General features: G+C 37.6%; 1 protein-coding gene across 1 annotated transcript in view; it reads left to right on the forward strand.

Annotated features, from left to right (window-relative positions):
- LOC120529746 (kinesin-1 heavy chain) overlaps positions 1-23,033 on the forward strand; it is an 87,432-nt gene extending 64,399 nt beyond the window's left edge. Inside the window, exons 15-26 of the mRNA XM_039753832.1 lie at positions 158-301; positions 2,225-2,413; positions 2,711-2,828; positions 3,095-3,150; positions 5,116-5,225; positions 6,111-6,212; positions 9,697-9,757; positions 9,843-9,914; positions 10,077-10,181; positions 13,532-13,748; positions 15,781-15,913; positions 20,577-23,033. Of these exons, the coding sequence (XP_039609766.1) occupies positions 158-301; positions 2,225-2,413; positions 2,711-2,828; positions 3,095-3,150; positions 5,116-5,225; positions 6,111-6,212; positions 9,697-9,757; positions 9,843-9,914; positions 10,077-10,181; positions 13,532-13,748; positions 15,781-15,913; positions 20,577-20,583 (1,314 nt within the window). The 3' untranslated portion in view covers positions 20,584-23,033. The remainder of the gene's footprint in view (positions 1-157; positions 302-2,224; positions 2,414-2,710; positions 2,829-3,094; positions 3,151-5,115; positions 5,226-6,110; positions 6,213-9,696; positions 9,758-9,842; positions 9,915-10,076; positions 10,182-13,531; positions 13,749-15,780; positions 15,914-20,576) is intronic.
- Positions 23,034-25,844: the final 2,811 nt, after the last annotated feature.

Here is a 25,844-nt window from a genome sequence, read left to right on the forward strand (position 1 = left end):
ATTTATATTATAGAGAATAGTAGTAACTAAGCCTGACTTTACATCCATTCATCTCCCAAATGCTGACCCTGTAATCAATGCCATAATTTGTGTATTTCAGAACTGATGATTTTGGTATGACTAACACCATCGCCTCCTTTTTTTTTTTTTTTTATAGACTTCATTAGCATCTGTTGATTCAGAGTACCAGAAACTAAAAGAGATGACTAACCATCAAAAGAAGCGTGTGACAGAGATGATGTCCTCTCTTCTGAAAGACCTGGCTGAAATAGGAATTGCAATTGGCAGCAATGATATCAAGGTATCGTCTTACACTTAAAGATCATTCAGTATTTTCTGCATTTGTTTATAGAATTTAACAGGGGAAAACGGCACATTCTAGAAGAATATATTGGGTACATAGTCAAGTCGGAAGCCTTTCTGAATGATTTTATCAATAGGCGGCTCTTGAAATGTCATTTCAAATAACTTGGCATATAATCCTTTGTTACTCGGTTATTTATTAAAAGTATTTAATGAAAACATAACAGTAGATATTGTGTTGATTCCAGCATTTCACAACAGTGACAATTCACAACTTTTTTGAATTTACAAAATTAAAATACTCCTTTTTGGCTTAAATACTGTTAAGGATCAATATAAAAGCATATTCATTTCATATTACTTTTGTATTCAAGTTTGTTTGTTCATCTGTGTATTAATGTTCAATAATTTTCTCAAAAATACACCCTTTGGGTTCTTTAGGCATTCTCTTTCACTGTATTTTAATTGAAAAGTCCTCTCTCAATGATAGAGTACATGACCCATTGTTTGCCATATGTGGTAATAATGAAGGACTTTAGACCAAAATGATTTTGTGCGAGGCACTAATATGCTTTACCTCTTTTATTGTTTAGGCTCAATACATTCTCTTTTATTTCTGCTTTAGGTACTAAGATAAAGGTGCTTCCTTGAAGTCTGAGCTTGTAAGAAGCTTACATTCATACAGATGTTTGTTATAATAATTGCCAAAAGTTCTTATTTATACTCAGTAATGTTCAATTCTAAAAATATGTTCTTTGGTAGCTCTGAATATTCCACCATATTAGTAGGTCTTAGTTTATTCAGAGAACATAATGTTATTCATATTTAAAACCGAGAATCAGGAAATGAATACAATTATCATCATTATCAATTTGGAATGATATGAAAAAGTATATTTTTAGCCCTATCTCTCATCCCTAGCATCTTGTAGTCTTTCTGTTTGTGACAGCTGAATGTTTGGAGGGGATACTTTTTCCTGCAGTTTTTCAGGTCCCACAGAGGAATTCTACCAATATGTTTGGAAAGAAGAGAATGTGCTCAGAGTACTTTTTTGCTGTGAAGATCTCACAGCTTCTCATTATACCTTATACCTGGTGTGTTTAGTATGTGCAGTAGGCTACTGGTCTTTGAAATCCAAACTGATCCTCCTTTGCCAAAATTGGTTTGTAATAAAATGCTTCAGTTGTCCAAAGAAAAACGAGGATGTTAACCATTTCTATTGGGTTATAGTTAATTTTTTGGAATTTAATGTATCCAAATATTGGGTGGTAAACATTGCATGCATTTATTAACCAAAATGTCTGGTCAGTCTTCTTGCTGACTTTCCCCTATTGGGTACCTCTAATTCTTCAGAATGATAGATGTCCCTTACTAATCATCTCCACTCTTAGTCTGAAGATGTTGGTCTGCATTTAGATGCACGTTTCAAAATGGTCATGGTACTGGTCTTCCACAAAAAAAAACCAAACATTTCTTTTAAAGTTTTAACAAGTTCATCTTGACTGTTTGGAGTTGATTTTCAGAATGCAGCCCAGCTTCAGGCTTTTCAGGCCTTTAGCGGAAAGTAGCCTGGCCAAAGCGAAATGTACCATCTCCACTTGGTCTTGCATAGATGTAAGCTGGAAAACTGCCATAAAAATCTGCGCACCATTGTTAATGCAAGAAGGAGCTTAAGGCAGCTTTCTTAGGTGGCTCACGGGTCTTAATTAACTAGCTTCATCAGCATTGCAGAAAAAATAATGGTAAAATTAAATATTCTGGTTTTAACTTTAGAATACAAGAAGAGATGGTGTGGGCAAATGTATGTTTTAATTTGTTATTTTTATTAATTTCTAGCCTGTCAACAAAAATAGAACTGCTAGTTTTTCATCTAGGCTACTGTTGAACAAAATGTGTAGAGTAATAATGTTGTAATTCTCAGCAACATGAAGGAAGCGGTGTAATAGATGAAGAGTTCACAGTGGCTCGACTGTACATCAGCAAGATGAAATCTGAAGTCAAAACCATGGTCAAACGGTGCAAGCAGTTAGAAGGCACCCAAACAGAGAGCAACAAAAAAATGGATGAGAATGAAAAGGAGCTGGCTGCCTGTCAACTGCGCATCTCACAGGTACTTTTATATAATCAATAATAACACAAGCCAAAAAGCCTGTTTTTTGCTATCTCTCTTTTGAGTGGCTTGGCATATTTGGTTAATCAGTCAATAGCACCAGCTTTCATCATCAGTCATTTATATATTTATATTGTGCTAAATTATTTCATGTTGTATATCTCTAGTATTTTCCATTATCTAAAATTTCCAAAGAAATCAAACGCTTTTCACCTATTGAATTTGATCATTGTTTGTTTTTATTTGTTTTACAATCTTATCTATTTATTTCTGATTTTATTTATTGTTTTTGCTTAGCATGAAGCTAAGATAAAATCTCTCACAGAGTACCTCCAGAATGTGGAACACAAGAAGAGACAGCTGGAAGAATCTGTGGATACTCTGAATGAAGAGATGGTAAAGCTTCGTGCTCAGGGTATGTATTTATTTTAAGTTCTCAAAAATAAGGAAAAGAGAAAAAACAAAATAGTGTTAGACATGTTAAGTATATCATCTTTTATGCACCAATATTGGAGTTCAGTGCTGTTTAAGTCTACTGTTTTTAGAGTTTTGTACTGAATAAACTATTAAGAAAACCTTTATTTTGAAAAATATTAGTTACTAAAGTGTATTGTAGGTTTCTGATAAAACCCCGTGGTTATCATGCTATATAGACCGATGTCCAAATTTTAATTTTTGCAGAGAAAGTCCATGCCATGGAGAAGGAGAATGAAATTCAGTCTGCCAATGAAGTTAAGGTAATTTTAACTGTTTGTGTGTGTGTGTGTGTATGTATGTATGTATGTATGCGTACAAGGTGTTGACAAAGAAGAGACAACTGTGCAGTTTGTTTCATTATAAAGAAACATTATAGAAACATTTTTTCACATACTTCAGTTAACCTCTACCCGGGCACCATTTGCCAAATAAAGAAAATCAGGATGATATTCAGTTTCCATTGCTTCTCTCTTTATCCAGCACACACCTTGTCTCCATGGACTTTTTGTGCCACGCTCTAATAGTCGAATGTTATGCTGGATTTTTTCTAGACCTAGTCTCGTAAATTCTCTTAACCTGTGTCTTGTTTCAATTAATCAGGTTACACACTGTGCCTTTTATTGAGGGGTGGCCGTTTTCAATTACCAGTTATCAATTATATCAATTGGTTGGTACGATGAATGAGTTGTGTATGATCATTAATCTAAAACCAATAAAAAAAGTCCTTTAATATTTCGAAACTGAAGTGTGTGTAATTTACTGTAGAATAAAGATTATCTCTCCATTTGCATTTTTAATAAACTTATAAATTGTTCGGAAACTTTGTGGACACCCTGTGTGTGCATATACAATACGTGTGTGTGTGTGTACTTTCACACAGCTAAAATAATTTGCCGTTGGTAAAAATTTTAACAAGATGAGCATCACTGTAGGCATCACTCTTCCTTGTATCACAATGTAGGGATTATAGCTTAAGTACTGGAAGCACACAAAATAAGTAAAAAAAAATGCCTCCCTGATTTAAATTTTTTGCATTCTCTCTTTTTCTTTGTTCACAGAAAATGTAATTGCATTAAAGAATTTTTAGTGTAATGTCTAAATTACGCCAGTGTTCATTTAGGAAATGAATGTGTCCTTGTCAGTCAGTTCGTCAGTCATTTTCCAACTCGCTATATTGTTTAAAACAACATTTCCTGCATCAATGGGTTTTTCTTGTTTATGCATACTAAACGATTTTAGGTGTAGTCAAATCAAATTAGGGAAAAACTATTGTAAAGATTCAAAATGGCTATTGTTTTCACCTGCACAAATTATCTTTAGTCTTGCTGTTTTGTCTTGCATATTTAGTACAAGCATCATCATTAAAGCTGATGTTACATTACACAATTTCTAGATGGACGTGACCCCTACAGCTGCAGATCTCATTGCCTGAATATATCAGATTGCATGACTATAAATCACAGGGCATGTCAAATTCTGTGACTCATGGTGATTTTTCAGCACTAGTTTCACAATTCAAAGTATCACATGTTCGTCCCTTTTTTTTTTTTTTGATGGGCAGTAATGTGTTGCCTAATGTAGCTGGTACCAGTGCAGAGACTTTACAGGAATAGCAAGGTCAACCACAAACTTGTCCATTTCTTTTTTGTACCATTCTTTCATATTGAAAACATGCAGTATTAGACAGCCGGACATCGTTTCTAGCTACGCTGTATGTGTTGTACTTCCAGGTGAGCACTCATTGTTTGTGAACTCTCACACACAAGCCTGTCCCTCTGACTTAAGGCAAATATCAAGCCTGTTTGACTTTTTGAGACAAGCTACAGACTGGTTGGATTGAGTTGCTGGGTGAGCAGCAATCATGGCAGTGTGGTGTTATGTTCTCCAAGTCTCTGTATAATTTTAAGTCTCCCACTGAAAATTGTAAGAAATATCATGTACAGTGACACAACCTTAGGTAACATGTAATAAGAAATGTTAGGTAATAATATTTGTAGTACATGCACACAGACTTTAATGTTGTACCTTTCATTACATTTAGGTTATGGAAGGCTTAACCGTTTTGAAAGAAATTTTCAAAATGTCCTCCGATTGTTGTATGCTTGTGTAATAAAGAACTTTTTAATGCATTTACTCAGATTTATCAAAGTGTAAAATTCAACCATCAGCCATCTGTACAGTTATTCCTGGTATGTTCAACATTTTTCCCCCCCCCTGCTTTTTAGGAGGCTGTTGAACAACAGATACAGAGTCACCGAGAATCTCATCAGAAACAAATTAGCAGCCTTAGAGATGAATTGGACAAGAAAGAGAAGCTCATTACAGAGCTCCAAGAGTAAGTTGCTTCTGGTTAAATTGAATTTCATACAGTGCCATTAATGGACATCACCTTGTGGACACCTGATCTCTTATGCAACTTTTTTGTGCTCAGCTTTTGCCTTTTGCTGTTTTTTACCCCTTAAGCCAATTTGCCATCGGTAACCCTGCCATGAACCTAAGACAACACAGGTCATAGCTCAACATATATCACTGATGGACACAGTCCTTAGAAGGATGAGAATCTGGACCTAAGAGAAGAAAAAATTGCTTTTATCAATTACGAGAAGCCATTTAAGATGGTTTGGGTGTAAACTAAGGATGCCCCAGGCACAGCTGAATAGAAGAAGATCCAGGCGCATACTCGAGACAGCTGAAGGGATTATAGCTCTCTGCTGGCCTGCGAGTGCCTCGGAATTCCCATGAATTACATGCAGATTGTTGTTAGGAAGTTACCTGATCTGTCCAGCTTGGCATGCTGCCATCGCTTCTTTAACAAGACTGGACAGTGAACATTTTAATATGCTTCTGCTGCATGATTCTAGCACATATTGTTAATTGTAATAGTACATAACCACAAAGGAGTTATAAAACAATTTACTGCAAAGTAGCAATGAAATATTCATTAAGTAGTTAGTAGTTTTAAATGCCAGTTTTCCTAGTCCTTTGAATTTAATGATCCTATTTAAGTAAGTGAATTCAAAGAAGTAAAGAACTGTTTGGAGAGTCAGGGTGTGTGTGCATTTAACTACATTTTTAACACATTCTCAAAATGTGCATTTTTAGTCTTTCTAGAAAAAAGGTCACAAGTTGAATTTTCATTTAACAAGAAGTTTATCACTTACACTTTTATATGTGTTTCTGAGTCCACTCGTTGACTAATTTCCTGTTGCTATTTGTTTAGTCTTAACCAGAAGATCATGCTTGAACAGGAACGTCTACGTGTGGAACACGAGAAGCTCAAGACGACAGATCAAGAGAAAAGCCGCAAGCTTCACGAGCTCACGTATGTTCTTTGTATTGCCATTACTGATTTGCTAATGATTACGTGCTTGTTCTAAAAACGAGACGGACAGTTTGAATTTCATGGGTTAATATAGGTAAAATGCTACTTGTCCATGCCTATTTATTTATATAATAAAAAAAAAGTACATGATAGGGAGTAAAGAACAAACACTACCTAAGTATCGATGAGTATCCATCATTGTAGTGCTGAAGCTAACCAACGGACTAACCGAACAGTCATTGCCAAAATTTAATATTTGTAAATGCAAGCTTTCAGATAAACCAATCAATGTACACATTTTAGTATGTTCCCCATCTCCTGTCCTGGAGCACCCATTTGTATTTAATAGCAACAACATTGATATAGCACATTTTCATATAAAAAAAGTGCAGCTAAAAGTGCTGTACACAGAGTAAAATTAAAATTACAAATAGTAAAGATAAAAGCTGCATATATTCAACATTAATTTATCCGTAATTTTATTAGGGATTGATCCCTTTTTATTTGTTTATTTGTATTTTTTAAATATCTAAGAAGTCTTAGCCAAATTTTAATAACGTATGCAATGGTCACATAGCCACAGAGGAGAGGATGGCTCAACACGGCAAAACAACATCCAGCCTCATTCTACAGTATGTAGACATGACAGACGCGGTCATTATAGTTTGATGCCTCGTCATAGAAAGCTTTGATTCAGCAGGAGTCATCAGTAATTGTGGAGTTCACATCCCTCCCAGCATCAGGTGCAGAATACTTTGGCCGATACACTAATTTATTCATCTATTATTTTTAATACAGCCAATTGGTAGGTGGAGAGAGTTATTGGTATGTTTTTCCTGTGTGAGGCATTGATCATATATAAACTTACCACACTGTAGCATTGGTAAAAATCAAACAATTAAGTTACTTCTTGAATCCATCAAACTGTTCTGTTCCCAGACTTGTTTTTTCAGTTAATGGTTTGTTGTCCCATTAGAAGAACAAAAGAAAGTGGGCGGGCAGGCATTCTTAGAGATTATTAGAGGTTATGTTTAACTAAACTATTTCAGATGTAGTACTGTCATTGTGCTTTAGAATCATCAAATTTGAATTCGGCATTTAAAAGTCTGTTTGTGGAAAATTGCCTTTCTAGTGATACATAAAAACAGTGAAGATTCACTGCTGCCCATTGATTAATTAGTTTGAGATATCAAAGCAATTAATATATAAATGATAGATGACTTATTAGAAGTACAGCTTGGTCATGCACACAAAACACCAGTACTCCGTTTTTGTCGTATCCACCACAAACGGGAAATAACCATTTATACATAGTCTGGTATGAACAGGGTGAGACGCTGGGTGTGTGATTTGAGGAATGGTATGCCATGCAGCCTCAATACGTGGCAAGAGTTCATTCGTGATAACTGCTTTTGGTCTCTGGCATGCCAGTTGTCATTTGACTCTTGTCGCAGGCATGCTTTGTGGGGGATAAATCTGGGGAACATGCAGGACAGTGAAGAACTGGTACATGGTGGTCATCCAGAAACTGTGTATCGGTAGGGATTCTATGAAGATAGGGTGCCACATATATCGCTGGCTGGTCAAGATACCAGCATTGCGTATGAGGCAGTAACGGGAGTCAAACTCAATGACACCCCATGCCTACTGTTTTTGGCACTTCAAAATGCATGCCTCCTGGAGCCATTTGCTGTGGTGACTCCATGCACAGATATTTTCATCATGATGCAGTAATCAAAATGGGACTCATCTGAAAACATAATATGATGTCAGTCATCCTGCGACTGGTACAGACCGTCCAGGGTGACCAAGGCAATAGCAGTGAACAAGAAGGCCCACTGCTGTAAGCTGCTTTGAACAGGACATGAGTACACCTGTTGATATGTGACAGGCCCCATGTCGTTGGGCTAGGATCTGTGATGTAGCTGATCGTTCAATCACTGCGATGCACAGAAGATGTGTGTCCTCCTGTTCTTTTGTCCGTCATGGCACTCCAGACCCCTCACTTTAGTAGGTCTATCTCACCTCAACCCACTAACGCCAATCTCTCATCATTGTGCTTACATTTTGTCCAACATGGGTGCCAATGTCCCAGAAAGATAGTCTGCCTTACTGTATTCCCACAATTCTGCCTCACTTAAAGTTAGAGAACTGGACGCATGGTTGTTTTTCACTTGGTGGTAAATGTTTTGTCCCTAAGAGTATACCGGTTATAACTATTTGCAGTCACTTAATGAGGTTCCCATTTTAGGTGGCTTTTATACTCGCACACATCATTTACATATGTGCTACACTTGTAGTCGTTTTCACTCTGCCTTGACCTATCCATCCCGCAAGTTTCAGACCAGTGTGACACAGTTTTCACAGTGTTGCTATGTTAATAATGGCAGGCAGTGTATGTGCTTTCATAATATGAGACATCTGCAAACATTTCTGTGCATTTAGTATATTAAAAACAGTAATTTCTTGTATCCATTCATTCTTTCACTTTGTGACCCACTTCAAACCCAAATCCAATTCAGGATTATGGGGAACAGGTACCAACCTTAGCATCATTGATCACTTGGAAGGAAGTAAGCCTGGATGGGGTGCCAATCTATCACAAACTATACTGAACACAGTCAATCATTTTATGTGTTTATTCTTCCATTTTCTAACCCGCACACTTCAGGATCATTTGGAACTGGTGACAGACCTGGCATCAATGGCCACAAGGCAGGAAATAACCACGGATGGAATTTCATTTTGTTAGAACACTCTTATGCCCATAGCTACTCATACCAAGCCTATTTAATTTTTGTAGACTGAAAATGTTTCTGCGCATAATCATGAAGAAATGTGTTGAATTTGACTTTGCTTTTTGCTGGCCATTTGCTCAACAGATTCATGGTACTGACAAATACATTTCACAAAATCTAAGAGAAATGCTCTTAACAACCTTGTTAACTTAAGAGTTATGTCTGAATTTTCAGAATGCATTTGTGTTCATTGATTACGCTTTTAATTAATTTCCTGAGTACGCCAAGATCTAAAAGAGAACATTTTTCTTTAAATGGACAACTCCATCTCCTCTCATTATTTGTAGGATATTTAAGCAGATTCAGTATTTATTGGTATTAGTTTATATAATCAATAAAGTAATAGAAATATAAATTAAAATATTCAATTTTAATGTCTTTGCATCCCTAGGATGCCCCACTTTCTAGTGAGGAAATCATCCTGTGGCAGGTTGGTAGGTGCAATGAGACACTGTTTTTGTGTTTTTTCCATTGTTGTATTCAACCAGTTATGTTCACAGAATATGTCTGAAATCCACTCACTTTACACCAGCTTTTAGGTTACCCACCTGGTGTTGGGCTAGGGTAATTAATTAATTTAAATACAGGCGTATTAATTTGCATGAAATAAGACTGTTTGCTTTCTGTTAACCGACTGTTCCTTATTCATATCATAAATACAATATTCTTTTTCCTTACTCTTTTAGTGTAATGCAAGACAGGAGAGAACAAGCACGGCAGGATCTCAAGGGTCTGGAGGAAACGGTTGTAAGTATCTCGGTAATTCTCATTGATTGACTTTCTTTCTTTTTATACTTAGAATAAAACTACTTTGTTTTTATTTTGCTGCTAGGCAAAGGAGCTGCAGACTCTTCACAATCTGCGGAAATTGTTTGTTCAAGATCTTGCAACCAGAGTGAAGAAGGTAGAGTATCCACATTAGTGGGTGACTTTACTCAAGCGTTTTATTGTTTACAAAAGCAGATAGCTACCTGTTTTATTATTTCAGTATAAATCTGAATTTTCTGGTCTGATGGCCCTTTCCTATTTCTCACAGTGACCTAAATGAGTATCTGTTTATTTACAGAGTGCAGAGATGGACTCGGATGATACTGGTGGGAGTGCTGCTCAGAAACAGAAAATTTCCTTTCTTGAAAATAACCTTGAACAGCTTACCAAGGTCCACAAACAGGTACAAACATTTATTTTATACACTTTCAAATTATATTATGATACTTGTATCTAAATAAAATGAGATCACAAATATTAAATTCAAATTGTAGGGTTGGTAGATAGATATGGGCAACCAACTAACAAACAGCACATCATTCAAAAAAAAGAACAGTGTAGTAAATTATTGATGTGAAACCCACAAGCTTGCTTAACAGATCTGAAAACCAACAATCAATGTTGTAGTATTTGTTATGTAGTGAGATCAAGCGAGCGGCTGGCTCTGTATGTGCCGGATGTGTGATTATTTGTTTAAAAAGCCCAAACCCATTTCTGTTTTCTGTTGGAGTTCAGTAGCCTTTCTCATTATTTACATTTATTAATTCCACTTTTTTTATTGTAATGGGTTGGCACTTTTACAGCCCGAGTAATCCTCAGGTCTAACGCTTATACAAGACACGTCTATACAGTTAGCACTGTTTTTACAGCCTGAGTGATGCTCGGGTCCAGCACTAAGGAGGTTAAACATTGAAAAGTAACAACTGTACATTAAAAACATAACAATATAACATGCTCAAAGCTACTTAAGCCAGCTGTGGTTTTCAGAGGCTGGAGCCTATTCTGGTAGCATCAGGCACAAGGCAGGAGATGTCTGTGGATGGGGCAGCAGTCCATCATAGGAGACCTCTCATGCACCTACCCACAGTCTCTCAATACAGACTGGTTGTGCTCAGGTGTGGAGTATAAACCCAGGACACTGGATTTGTGAGGTAGTAGTTCTAATCGCAGCACACTTACAAAAGGGATATTAAACTTGACTTATTCTTGCATAAACAAAATTAAAACAATAATTCCCACTTCACTTTTGAGCTGGGTCGCAATGGCAGTATGGCACGCTGGGTAGACCAGGTCTCCCAGTTTTACTGATATTCTTCTACTTCTTTGGTAATTTCAGCTGGACTGGGAATGTTTTGAGAGCTATAATCTATCTATTAAGTTCTTGGTTTGTCATTCATATTTTTTCCCAGTTGGTCATGCTTGGTGTACCCCCTGACTGAGATGCCTTGGTGCCACTCTAATTTTATACCCAGACCACCTCACAGACAGTGGTAAAGTGAGATTGACTATATTTGGCAGAATTATTTCCTTAAAATGCTGAAAAATACAACTAGTACATAGCTGAAAAGCCCATCTGTCAAAATGTGAATACACTTAATAACTGTCAGCATAACGTAATTCATTTTGGTATGAATATACAGAACATGTTTTTCTCATTACAGCAATTCATTTAAGTACACAGCAAACATTTATACTTGGATCAAATGATTCAGAGTCTCTAAAACTATATGGTCTCATTTATCATTACCAATTAGCAAGATTCAATTATTCCATCAATCCACTCATCATTCAGTCCTACTTAATCAAATTATAGAGCCACATCGTGAACCTTCTGGCAACATCTGAACAATATGTTGGTTGTGTACTGCAGGACGACACGTACACTTACGTCAGGCCTTTTTTCTGAAGCTCACTTCACCCAACATGAAAGTCTTCCGATGTGTAAGGAAAACCAGAATGCCTGGAGAAAAACCCACATGGGTATGGGGAGAATGTGTGAACTGAACGTAGAAAATGACTGGTTTGATGTGATGCAGAAATGCATCCCCATAGCAACTTGCAGATGAAACTGGCACAATTTTGAGTGCAAAGCTGCACAACGAGGTAGTTAAACATCGCAGTTAATGTAACAAGGAAAAAACTGAGAACGAAGTCTTTTAAATAAGAGGACCAGGTAATCTGGTGATTGTTGGTTACCTTAGTGTTTGCACCTCATTAAAAATGACAGCTAGTTATGAAAATGGGAAGCAATTAAGCAGTGAATAGAGCTGGTTACACATTAAAGAAATATTAAGTGTATATGAAACAAAAAACTATAAAGGGAATTTTTTATTAGCACTAATTGTCTTCTAGTTTAATAGTTTGCTGGCCAAAATCTGCAGCCCCTGCAGCTCTCTTAAAACTGAGACTGTGCTGGTGTGGAGCTCCATTGCTTTTCTTCAAGCAAACTCTTTTTGCTGAAGGTTTCCTTTCCATCTGATGACAGATGGAGCAAATATTAAAGAGTAAATATTAAACAAGATGTATACAAGAAACAATACATTGTAACGTGGAGCAGCCTCTTTATACATACATGTCCATCTTTACATGGCTTTTTCAGGTAAGTGAGGTAAATTGTTTAAGTAGCATTTTTATGACTCTTTAGTTCTCTGAATGTCTCTTTAATTGATGATAGTTTGATGCATAGCTTTTAGTAGCTAAGAAAAGATTAAGCAGTCTTTTGTTGATCTGTTTAGAGCGAAAGCTTGCATATTGTAATATTTTTATTTAGCCAATAAAAGGTATCATTTTGCTTGACTTCTAACTACATTCATAATGGCTAACATGGTACAACACCCTAGTACTACATAACCTTATTCTGTAACACTTGTCTGTAACAGTCTCCAGGCTGATGTGCTAAGTGAGTAAATGTAAATTATCTGCAAATATATTTGAACGATAAAACCATTCTTGTCCATTTGTGGATCAGTACAGTGAAAATACAAATGTTAACAGACGACTTGACATGTGGATTGTGTGAAACAAGTGACCTGTGATTATTTCATGTTTCCAGCACTGGACACCATAGACACCTATTATATCAGAAAACCTTATCTCCATTCTCCTTGAAAAATGAAAATTGTTCTTGGGCAACCATACAAGCTACATGGGGGTAAATAACATATAAAAAAAATATGGTTTGTGGGTACAATACAATACAATACCATACAACTTATTTTTGTATAGCCCAAAATCACACAAGGAGTGCCGCTTGACAGCCCCCCAGCCTTGACTTTCTTGAAGTATTCCTTTAAATTGGATGTACATATTATCCTTTTTTTTTTTCTTTTCAGGAAGGGATTCATAATTTCATATCTATATATCTAAACCACAAGCTTACATGTGTTTGAGAATGAAAAGCCTAAATACATACTTTTGACCAACACATCATGTTGCACCAGGCTACATGGTGACCTTTTAATGAAAGCCATGGCCAATTATTAATCACCAGCCCTTGGAGTTTAGGTCAGCATATATCAGCCTAATAAAAAGCCCACTGATAGTTTTGTAACAAAAAATGAGATGTGCAGCTTTTTGAAAGTTGGCTGTATTTTGTTACTGCCTCCTGCTGGCAATCATATGTCTAAGAAGTAATGTTTTTAGCTAAGATTTTAAAAATACAAAATACTTTTGAGTGCGTCAAACTCGTTTAAGATTTAGTTTTGCGAAGTGCATACAGCATGCGTACTTTATTTCTATGTCTGTTTCTTTTAGTTGGTGCGTGATAATGCAGATCTTCGTTGTGAGCTTCCTAAACTGGAGAAACGTCTGCGGGCTACAGCTGAGAGAGTTAAGGCCTTGGAGTCTGCGCTGAAGGAAGCCAAAGAAAATGCAGCTCGTGACAGAAAACGATACCTGCAGGAAGTTGACCGTATTAAGGAAGCTGTACGGGCAAAGAACATGGCTAGGCAAAGGCACTCCGCTCAGATAGGTAAGAGAAATAACAAACATTTTTATGCAGTTTATCACATTATATTGCTTTGAAAGTATGTCTTTTTGTTCTGTTCTCTTTCAAAAGCTTTTACACTATTCTTTCTTTGTGTATCCTGAAGATTAGCTTTGGAGTATTTTGGTTTAGAAAATAATGTCACATAAGACCAGAACTTGATACTTGGAAGGAGTGAGATATTAGGTATATGTGAGACGTTTTATGTTTCCAGTGCTGAGTTCAAGGTTGATGGGTGGGGGTTTGGAACCAAATTGATACTAACTTGTACTTGTGCTGTAAGTCAATTTATGCTTTCTTGAAAGCCCAGGGTGCTTGGTTGGAAGTATTGCATGTTGCAGGCAAATGTACACCCTAGGAAGTCGGGCTGGGCTATACGGAAAAAAAATCTTAAAAGGATACATTTTTCATATCAGTCAGTAGCGATATATATTACAGTATAAATCAAATTACTATTTCTGTCAGACTTAACGGTTCCTTTTTTACTCCCAAGTGAAATTTGAAGATATCTTAAGGTTAATTTTGGTTTAAATATTATTTATTTTCTGTCAGACAAATGAACTATAAAACATTATACAGCTGTATTTCAAATAAATAAAATAGGTATATTTAATAAACTAAAATCTTAATTCTGACCAGTCAAACGCTTCAAGTGTTACAGGAGAACCCAAACAAAGTGCACAATTAAATTCTTTGGTCAATTCCAAATAAATAAAATAGGTAATACAAATAAAAAAATGCTCAATTCTGACCAGTCAAACACTTTCAATTTTTACAGGAGAACACACTAAATTTGTTGGTCAACTTCAAATAAATAAAATCAAATAAAAATTTAAATCATTAATCTAAAACTAAAATCTTAAAGCTTTCATGTTTTACAGTAAAACACAAAGTAAAGTTTTTGGTCAGTTCCAAATTAAGTCGGTATTAATACAAAATAAAATCTAAAAAAAAAAAAAAAACCTCTATAATGTATCCTTTCCTTTGTATAGATTTTAATTTTTAAATGATTAGGAAACAAACCCACAAATAAATAGACCAAACGCATTTGGTAGATATCCTCAGTGCAAATTCAAGCAGCTTTCAAATGCAAATGATGGACAATATGAACAAAATTAACATTCGCTGAATTGAAGTCAACATGGCCGCTCCAAGGCAAAAAAAAGCACAAGAAATCCGCATTAGTGCAACACTTGCTTGGGTCTGGGAGTGTAAAGGTTTACATTGTGTCTCTGTCCGATGGTTGAACACCCAACACACGTTTATTATACATATTATTTACAGTAAGTGCTCACACACAACCCCAGTACTCTCCCAAAGTCCAGGCCTCTACCAAATGCCTCTCTTCAGGTCCGCCTCCACTTCTTTCCTCCAAGACTTCATCTACTCCGCTCTTGACTCCAGCCATCGAATTGAGGGATGGCGGCCCCTTTATAGCTCACCCGGATGTGCTCCAGGTGCCACCTGATAACCTTCCCGCCTGCCCTCCCTGGTCTTCTCCCCCCCAGCACTTACGGGTGTGGCAGAAGTGCTGAAGGCCCAGGGATCTTCAGGCATCTGGGTGCCCCCTGGCAGTGAACACGGGCCCCTATACGGTTGAGCTTCCAAGCTCTGTTCCCGTGGTCCCCAAACCATCCAGGGCAGCTGCCCTCTCGTGGTCCGGATGAGGTGTAGTCCCTCTTCCGGTCCTTCTAGGCATCCCGGCTGGGTACCACCCCCAGCCGATTGCCACAGAAGGTGTAAATTTGAAGTATTGGTAGGACATGCCGAAAACAAATGTCAATCTCAGGCCCTTCTAAGACTCAAACACGAAAATATAAAATCCCAGGTAAAAGCAAACAAAACAAAAAGCAATTTAAGAAGAATCTTAATAAGTGCTTATGTCTACTGTGAAAAAAAATGACTAATCATTGTCAAAAAAGTATATCCAGAAAAGTATACTTGGTCATTTTTCCAGTGTTCATTTATTTTGAAAGTATTGCTGGTTGGTCATTTGTTTTCCTTTTTTTTTATCTAGCCAAACCCATTCGCCCTGGCCATCCTCCAGTTGCTTCACCTACACATCCAAATATGAATCGCCCAGGTTTTGGGTTTTACCAGAATAGCCAATCTGTTGCAATCCGTGGAGGTGGAGGAAAGCAGGACAAGAAGTAAGTCACCATTTTTTTTCTACTTTGAAACTTACCATTGTCACAATAACGAGACTTTTGAGACATGAAAAAGGTTTGGGGCAGCCACCTGTATAATTGAGTTCCTTGCTGCAAAGTCGAATAAATGAAAATAGCACTGCTGTGCACAAAACCGAGTCCAAAACAGAACTGAGGGAATAGGGAAAAGGTGGAGGCTTTTAAAGGGGAAGACAGGAAGTGAGATCATAGGGGTTGGGCTCATTGAGATCTTCAGCCATTGGTTTGAGCTCGGACGTGACATCACAGGGGCCGAAGCTGGCAAGGTCTCCTTCGATAGGCTCGGTCCCGGAAGTGACATCAGGAGAGCCAAGTGGAATCTCTCGGGAATGGTCTGCAGGCAAGGGAGAAAAAGAGTCGGTGCACGGTATGTCTCGGAACTGTCCTTACCCAAGCCCTTTAGCTGCCTCCCATGCGCACGTGTGTGACACCATGTTATCCACTAGTCTGCTTTATGTATATATGTATGTATATTGTTCCATTTTGAGAGTTAAGTACTTATCCAGAAAATATCATCATGTTCATCAATATGTTTTTAATTTAGGTCTGATAAGAACTTGCGAATGTATCATTTTAAATGTTCAGTTTAAAAAAAATAAATAAATAAATTGAGGAACACTTACATGGTCATCTTCCAAAGCTTGTACTATCATAGTTTAACACGGAAGATGCCCTTTTGGTCAGTTGTTCCGTCTGGTTCCCATTTGTTTTTCTTACATGCACACTCTTAAGTGCACATCTTATTCTAGCGACTATTTTAGTCCATTAATAACTCATTTGTCTATGCAAAAACAATGCAAGGCATGTGTAAGTACCCAAGTAACTGAACAACAGAAATCTAATGACTGTGTAAGTATGCAAATGTCACCCAAGTCACAAATTACAGTTTACACTAAAATGTCCAATAGTTTTGGGAGTGTTAGTTTGAATATAGAAAACTCCAGGTTTAATTTGCCAGTGCATTATTTATTGCAGAAATGAGCTTGTGGAGGAGCTTTATGTACATGTAGTTTGAAGTCTAACCAACTGTTTGAGTTTCATGTTTTAGAGGAAGATTTTAGAATAAAGTAATGTCTGATTTTCCTTTATGCTTCAAACAGAACTATTAGAATATCATTAGTACTTTCAGAAAATACAAGATGTGTGTTGTGACTAAAAAGCATTACAGTTTCTGAGTCAACACTAACATAGATTATCTAAAATTAAAGCAGACTGTTAGCCAACCGGTTATGTAACTCAGAGATTGGCACATTCTGATATGATCCCCCATTATTATGTGTAAAGCTGGCCAAGACTGCCACTGAGTAAAATGGTGCTTACAGGGTTGGTGTGGATTATTTATTGACAATAAAAATCCTTTTATATATGACTTTAGAGGTCACCTGTCTGACAAGGGCTAAACTGGGGACAATGAAGTACAGGTGTCCGTAAGTTTTATTTTTTAATGAATTTCAGTTGCCAGTCTCCATTGCTTATTGGAAGCATTAGAGCTGGTGCCAGCTGTAAAACTCTTGAATTTCATAGTTTCTAAACTAAAATGAAGCCTGACTTTTGAACACTGCTGTGGTGTAAGCTTTGAAGCTTCATCTCTTTCAGCTCCCTTTTTCTTTTTAATAATTAACTACTATTGCCTTGCTTAAAGGATACATTTGATACTTTTCAAGTTGAAGTTATTTCTTTACAAACCTGGCATATATACATTTGCTATTAAAAATTGAGTGTTTTCTATAAATATAAAAAAAATACATCATTGTTCCTTGTGTTTTATAATGGAACCTTAAGGGGCACATATTGTCAATTGACGTTCATTGCACAAATAAACACATTACAAAATACATCTAGTGATGAATGGATTGTACAGGATATGCAATTAATGATGGTAATCAGTATTCATTTTATGTTGTGAAGAAAACTTAATGAAGGTGGTGTCCATTTCTCTGTACACATTCTGACAACCCCTTGTGAAAATTCTGCATTGCTCAACACAACATGTCAAGAGGAATGCCAGCGATTTCCTCTTCAGTCCTCCTTTTTAGTTCAGCAATGGTTGCAGGACGTGTGCTGTACACTTGGCTTTTAAGATGTCCCCACAGAAAAAAAAAACACAAACAGTGACATCTGGGGATCTCAGGAGGCCTTGGAATATCAATGTTGCATGAAATGACGTACCTTCTAAATAATTGTCGAACAGCTGCCATCAGTTGTCGGGCAGTACGTGAAGTGGCTCCACCTCTTCGAAATTAGGCACCCATGTTGTAATCGCATGAGCAGACGGGACACGATCATGATGTCCTAACTGGTAGTGATGGTGAAATTCCCTTTGCGCAGCAGTCACGCTATCACCATTCTTATAAAAGGCTTTCACAGTGAACGCTCGTTGTGCACCACTCTACTGCTCCATTAGAACTAATGGCAAGGGGTGCTAAACGAGGTCGCGTTGGTCCCAAACAACTTCTGATGCCCCAAGGTCACCAACACCTACTTCTAAAATTTCCTGTTTCCCTGCACCACCGTGTACATTGAACCAATGGGAAACAGGGAGTTAGGTTCCAGTGACTGTCAAAAGCTGTAATGTTTTTGTGGAGATTGCCCAGAATACACTTTTCTTTATGTAATTCTTTATAACAAAGTACTGTTTCTGATACTACGCACTTTTCATAACACAGTAGCCCTTAAAATGCAGCATACAAGATACAATCGGTAACATGCAAAAATCATTTTTTTCTCAATAGTCACTGCCTAGAGTTCTGTGATCTTATGTGCGAGCATCTCAAAAAAAAAAAAAAATGTAGTCGCTGCTGTCAGAGATTCCGAGACTGGTGAGATGCCAACATCACTTCTGACACTCGGTCCTTCACAGCTGGCAGAGCTCATTGGAGTTTGTGAAGGACGCACCAGCTAGAAGTAATCTGTCAGCGATGTCTGCTGTACAGCCTTGGCATATAGGAGCATAGCAGACGTGAGGTGATGTTTAACTTTGAGGAATCGATGTCTCTACTCAGCTAGTCGATTCATTAACACTAACGTGTGGCAGACAGTGGCTGCTGACATTCCAGCAGGAAGTTTATCTAACACCTTTATTTTGTCCTCAGTGAGCCGCATCACAGACTTAACATGTTTGGGCTTAGTGCTCAAAAGACTTGAACTACACTTTGGGTTATAACTGCAAAACGAAACCCATTTTTAAGCAAAACCATGAAAACATGCAACAAATGCACAAGGAGCTCATTTTTCTACAACAGTAGGATGAACCGGACAGGTATTGTATCCAGTTCAGTTCCCCCCGGTACAAATGTCATTCAAACCTTGAAATCTGTGATGTTTCATGATCAGGGCTTGCACAGAAATCTATACCAGAGCACGCTGTTCTCTATGGATCAGTGCAAGGTCCAAATTTCATTCTCTTAAAAAATTATTACCACTCCACAAACTGACGCTTTTCTTTTGTTTCATTTTTAGGGTTTTAATTGGGAACATTAACCGAAATATCCTAGCCTAATTTGTGCGCATTTCATTGTTTTTAGGGACTGTAAAACATTACCTGTGTTAGATTTGATAAGCAAACAAAAACAAACACCGATATTATAAAATTGTACCATTTCTAAGACGACTTATGCATGCAAGGTCAGTGCTTGGCGTCTTCTGCAACAACATTCCAGCCCCCCAATCCGTGGTTTCCTCTCAAACATGGAAGGCACGTTTTTCTGTTACTGTATCAAAATGAGGACATATTTGGTAAGTTCTTAGGCTTTTATTCATAGGTTACATTATAAAACACTAGTACGGATCATGTATTTCTAGAAAGTTGTATTCTAAAGTTAAGTGCTTTATGAAACTTTTGAGTGTTAAAATGCAAATATACCTTGTTTGTGAAGAAATAACTTAGACCAAACTTCTCATTTAAGTATTGCATTGTATCCTACCTATAATGTCCTATACATGAATGGTGCTCTTTACCAGGAAACATTCCCAAATCCACTTAATCCAGTCCATCCTGGCAGTAAAGGCAATAATCAACACTGCAGATGGGACTAGTACTTCACAGGCCCGTTAACGCAAATTATTCCACACTCGCATTAGGCAGACCAACCATGAGAATTATCCACACGTCAGTTATCCAGTCGTATGCTAGCATGTAGTTTTGCTAAAATGTTGTCAGTTGCCTATTTCTATCTAATGAGAGTAGCATTTGATTTGAAGACAGGGCTCTTGACCAATTCAAAAACTCCCAGTTGTGGAAATATGGGGTCCATTAGACAGCAGTGCTAACCACCTTAGTGTGCTGCTGCCCCGTATACAAAGTAAACGGACATGGAGTTTCAAGCAGATTTGGCTCCATGAAAAGAGGCATTTTTGTGGCTTTCGCTTTATTTCTTTCTTCTTTTTTTCATGTTCTTGCGTTGCTCATTTTTAATATGTTTTAAACCAACTTAGAGTGTTCTCTAAAATACTGTAGATTACCTGTCTGATTACTTTGAAAATACGTTGGTATGCTGATAAACTCATTGGGCTGGCATTCATTTCAATTTTAGCCGATGCCATCTTCAGTTACGACATAAACAAATTATATAATAATGTATATAATATGTATATATCTAAAGGTTTTTTTTTTTTGTTTTTTTTTTAGCTGTTGAAGATTGAGGAGATGTAAAAAGGAAAATTTCAAAATGGATACCCTGTCATTCCATGCAGTGAACTCTCCACCATAAGGGAGTCACAAGATTTTTTTTTTTGGTAAATTGGGTATATATTAAAAATGAACCTGACCTGTACAGTTCTTTCCAATGCAGATTTTTTTTTTTTTTTTTGCTCTCTAAAACAAAATTATATTCTTTACGCATCAGACAAAAAGCAGAACGGATGCAAAAGTGCAATCCAACGATTAACTACGAGTCATTCTAATGTGTAGCTCAATTTTCTTGCACAGTCTGTTGTCATTTATGTCTTAAATTAGTCTGCACTGTGCCAAGCTGAATGTATGTTATAAACAGAAAGACATGAAGATGGTGGGGTTGGGGGCAAATGGGGGTGCTTTTTGAGGGTTTTTGATTGGGAACATTAGCTGAAATGTCCTAGCCTAATTTGTGTACATTTCATTGTTTTTAGGGATTGTAAAACGTTATCTGCGTTAGATTTGATAAGCTTGTTAAAGAATTTTTGAACTGAATTGATAGAACACTACTTGTCCATCTGTACAGATCAAGATAGCCATGTACATCATGTTTTCTTGAAACATTTATTTAGAGATGGGGGAGGCGGGGTGGGGGGGGGTTGTCATAGGCTGTGTAAAAACAAAGCAAAAAAAGAAAAAAACCCGTACAAAGCTGTACTATATACATTTTCTGATTGGTGCACTTGAGAATGGAGCCTGTGGAAAGTTAAACTTTGGGATTTTGGAGTGCTTTGTTTTTTTTTTTTTTAAATTATTAAACAGTATGTGATTGCATTTGGACAGAAAAGGATGAAGCAGAACCAAGAAAACTGCGTACCGAGTAATGACCAGACCTTAACTACAAGGTGACTAAATGCAAGTACTGTACTGTATAAAATGAAGATTTGTTACAAACAACTGTATAAGTGTGGCGCCTGCTGGTGGCTAAAATTACAAGAGCGCTTGTCCTGTCCATGGGATTGGCCGAGTTCCAGCTTTAATATATTTTTTATTTTTTTTTTTTAAATTCTGGTTTTACAAATCACTGTTGGATGAGGACCATATTTATTATTATTTTTAGGTTTGAATCAGATTCATGAGCACATTCAACTTACTCTGAGGTGTATTTGTTTTTTCTCACAATATTTAGAACATTTTTGCTTAACCCCATTTGCTGGGGAAAAGCACATGAAACGATATTAAAAGACAAAACCTTACTTCATTTTTCTCATCACTGCTTGTGACTGCATCTCAGATAGCTACATACAGACTAACACGGCTGCTGTGTTATTGTGAGCATGAGGCTTGAAGTTCAGTGCACACGTATAATCCATTTTTGTTTTAGATTTACCTTACAGATGGGCAGAAAAGAGCAGATTAGCTGCAGCTTTTGTACGCTCCCCTTAAGACGACAGTCTCGACGTCCTCCTAAATATGCAGTACGTATTTCTTTTTTGTCATCTGTGTTTCATCACTCCTAGTGCTGATCAGCCAGTCAGTGAATGGGAAGTTGACAACGAAACAGCATGTGGACGCAATTTTTGGATATTTACAAATTCGGCTGATCTTTTATTAGTATTTTTTAAGTGTTTTTTACTAGCCTTTTCAATATTTTAAAACTAAAAGCAAATCCTTAAGCCTCTTTATTTTGTATTTTATTGTGAATAAACATTTGAATATAGTAATTGCCCAGAATCTGTTAAATATTTTGTATTCCGAAAGACGAAAGGGTTGACCGCCTTCTCGTAAATGCAATATATACAACAGAAGGAAGCGTTAGCGTTCTCAAGAATTAGGATGGCGCAGCTTCAGATTCAGGCAAGCGTTCTTCCCCATCAAGACTCCAATGCACTTCACTTCTCGCTTGCAGTTTGCTTTGAATTCTGATACAATCGGAAATACTGTGGCTGAAAGCTAGAGCATGTGCTGGATTTGCACTGGACACTGGAATCAAAAATGGCTAAAGTGAGCGTAAAATAGATTAAGGTTTACTGAGAATCTTAGTCTAGCGGGAGGCAAATGACCTGGACAGGACAACGCGCCCTGCGGCTACTCCGAGTTCTCTGTGTGCAGCTTGCACAGCAAAATGAATTTCCGTGTATCCTTCGAGTGCTTTCTGTAAGCTTGTTTGCCCTAGGAATTGAATTCAAATAAAAGTCTAATATTTATTCATGGTGATTTACTAAATTATTTGAAATTATTAAACAAAAAAAAAAAAAAACTGTAGAAACTTATTACTGTGTAATAATTCTATTTGTGGTAAAGGTGACATTAAGCCTGTGCTTGTGGATTATGGTACTGGATCATTCCTGCGAAACAAAGACAAAAACAAAAAGCTCTGAAGAGGGTTTGGTAAATCCACAAATCCTGGTTTTAACTGACTGCATGTTGTAAATGTTTATGTGATGAAATAAAAGAATTATTTGTCTTTCAGTGCAGTGAATGGGAAAACTTTTGTCGGAGTCGCCCAGACCCCTTTTATTATGGTTTTTAAAATGAGAAAAAAAGAAATTGAAACTCTTTCTAGTCAGCATTGCATTTTCCTAGTCAGCCAGGCCAATGTGGAAACTCACGAATGTTCAGCATTGTTCAGACCAGAGGACGTCATAATGGAGAGTGCAGCGGGCCCAGTGACTGGCAGTACAAAAAGCTGCTTGATTCTAGAGGTTTACCACTTGGGTATTCTTTGTTTTGAAGGGGAGACATAACCCTTTTGTTGTTTCTATTGAATTGGCTGATTTTTCTCATAGTGGCGTTTCATCAGTGGTTTGGTATTAACTGACTGGAGCTCTGCTGCCCGCATCCAGTCCTCCACTGAAGTGTTCGTGTCCTGTCATACTGGAGCTGTTTTAGGATTAAAAGACAAGAGAAAGGTTTTCCATTTGCTCAACTAATATGAAAATATTACCTTCATCTTCATATTTCCTCCCCTAATATTGTTTGTTTTCTCTGATGCCTTCTTTTTAATTTTTTTTTTATTAATTAATTTGCTTTACTATCCTTTGTGCCCATTAGTGCAGCCTGTGAGGTTTATTTTCATGTAATTAGTGAGAAGCCTCACTTCAGCACTCTTGTGTTTTTCTTGCAGCTCTGCTTCACGTTCTTTTCATTTCTTCCTGTCTTGTCAGTTTGCGGATTGCCAGAGGGCCTCAGTGGCCAACTCCTTGCAGCTCGCATTTCATTAAAGTTCAAGCTCTACTCCCTCATTCTCAATAACTGTTTTGTGTTGATTTCTTAAGGGATTGTGGCGATCAGAGACTTTAAAGGGACCCCTTGAGGAAAACTTGACAGCCTGCTCAGCTTGACCTAATGTTCTCTCCAGTTCATGACCAGAGCAACAGTGGCAGGTGTAAGGCAGGACCCAACCCTGGGCACACTGGCGTAGGCCCAGTCAGCAGTTGACCTTCAACCCACGTGGACACGAGGAGGAAATGCAAAAGCCAGACAGAAGCTTTTCATAGCAGAGAGGAGTCAGGTCATAATTTTAAAAATCACCAGTTATGTTTAAAAGCAATCTGCCAGGATGGTGGATTATTGAATGAATGTGTAAAATGTATTATTAGTCCTTTCATGTTCTTCATCCATCCATTATCCAACCCACTATATCCTAACTACAGGGTCACAGGGGTCTGCTGGAGCCAATCCCAGCTAACGCAGGGCGCAAGGCAGGAAACAAACCCCGGGCAGGGCGCCAGCCCTCCGCAGCCTTTCATATTTGTTTTGTACCAAATCCATGCATTAAAGAAGACGTTATATAATCTAACAATCAAACACATAATTCAGGCCGTAGGTTTTTATCTGCCTAGGCTAATGACTTTCATACTCGGTGTTTCCCAGGTCCCCACGTCATCTTACCATACATATGCTTTGGTTAAACAGAACTGCAAAATTTAAAGAAATCATGCAATGGATCCTGTATCACAGATAGAAGTTTATTTGTCACCCTGGGAAATTTTGCTTTTTGCAAAAGCTCTTTGAATAAATACATAGATAATTAAGAAAATAAATGAACATACACTTTGGTTTGAACATACACCAGAATGACTAAAAAGCCCTTCTGACTTGGCTGTCACAATCACGGTAAAGCATTATGCAGACGTACAGTATTGCTGTTGCTATAAAGGAGTCCCTGCAGCATTTCGTGACACGCTTCTGCTGAATAATTTGTTGGCTGAAGGTCCTCAGTGTTGGTGTGTTGGGGGTGTGCAGCGTTGTTCATAATGGCACTCGGTTGTCTTCACGTTGTCTTCCTATACCACCACCAGGGGGTCTAGAGTGTATCCCATAACTGAGCTTGTCCTTTTAATTAGCTTGTTGATTTGGTGGGCCTCTCTTGAAGTGGTGTTACCAGGCCAGAACACCAAAGTGAAGAAAAATCACACTGAGAGTTATAGAAGATGTGAAGGATGTCACTCCCTACAGTTAAGGAACACAAGGAATAAGAGTCTGCTCTGCCCTTTCTTCTATAGTTCCTCTGTGTTCCGAGTCCAGTCCAACAAGTAACACGTAGGAGTGGACCACCTCTACATCCACTCCATGAACAGTGACCAGACATGGAGGCTCTTGGCTGTGGTGAAAGTCAATGACCGGTTCCATGGTTTTGCTGATGCTAAGATGCAGACAGTTCACAAAGTTCTTCACTAGACTTCTGTATTCTTCAACCCCATCCTAACACACAACAGAGAACTCATTTGAAAAAAAAAATAGCTGAAAGGGTTGTTTTTTTCAAAAAGAGAACATGTTGTGTAACAGAAACCTATAAATACCAAAATGTCAGCCTAAATACAGTAGGAATGGTATGTCTGGTGTGCACTGCTGTACTGATGCAGAATCCATATGCGTCTTTCGTGTGATGTTTCGTAACAGTCACCAGTGCACAGCCTGTTGTCATTGCTGTCACAGTAAAAGTTTGTTTCTTTTAGCACTTTAATTGTAATATTTTTTTTTTCTGTTGCTTGTGCATGAGAGGGTAGCATGTCAGTATTTGATCTGCACGATGGATATGCACGTAGTGTTAGTGTAGGCCACGACAGCACAAGGCTTACTGACCTCCACATAAACATTGGCAGTTCATACATTGTGAACAGTGCTTAGGGGCTCACGTAGTCATTTTATCTTTGTGCCACAAAGAAGCTTCACATCACTGAATTCATCAGGCATATCACGGAGGGTTAGTCCTATAGTGTCATAAGCATTAGTTTCACTGTCTGTGTCAAACTCTGATGACCAATTCACTTTGTCATC

The sequence above is a fragment of the Polypterus senegalus genome, chromosome 5 (assembly GCF_016835505.1).
Source record: "Polypterus senegalus isolate Bchr_013 chromosome 5, ASM1683550v1, whole genome shotgun sequence".
NCBI lineage: Eukaryota > Metazoa > Chordata > Cladistia > Polypteriformes > Polypteridae > Polypterus > Polypterus senegalus.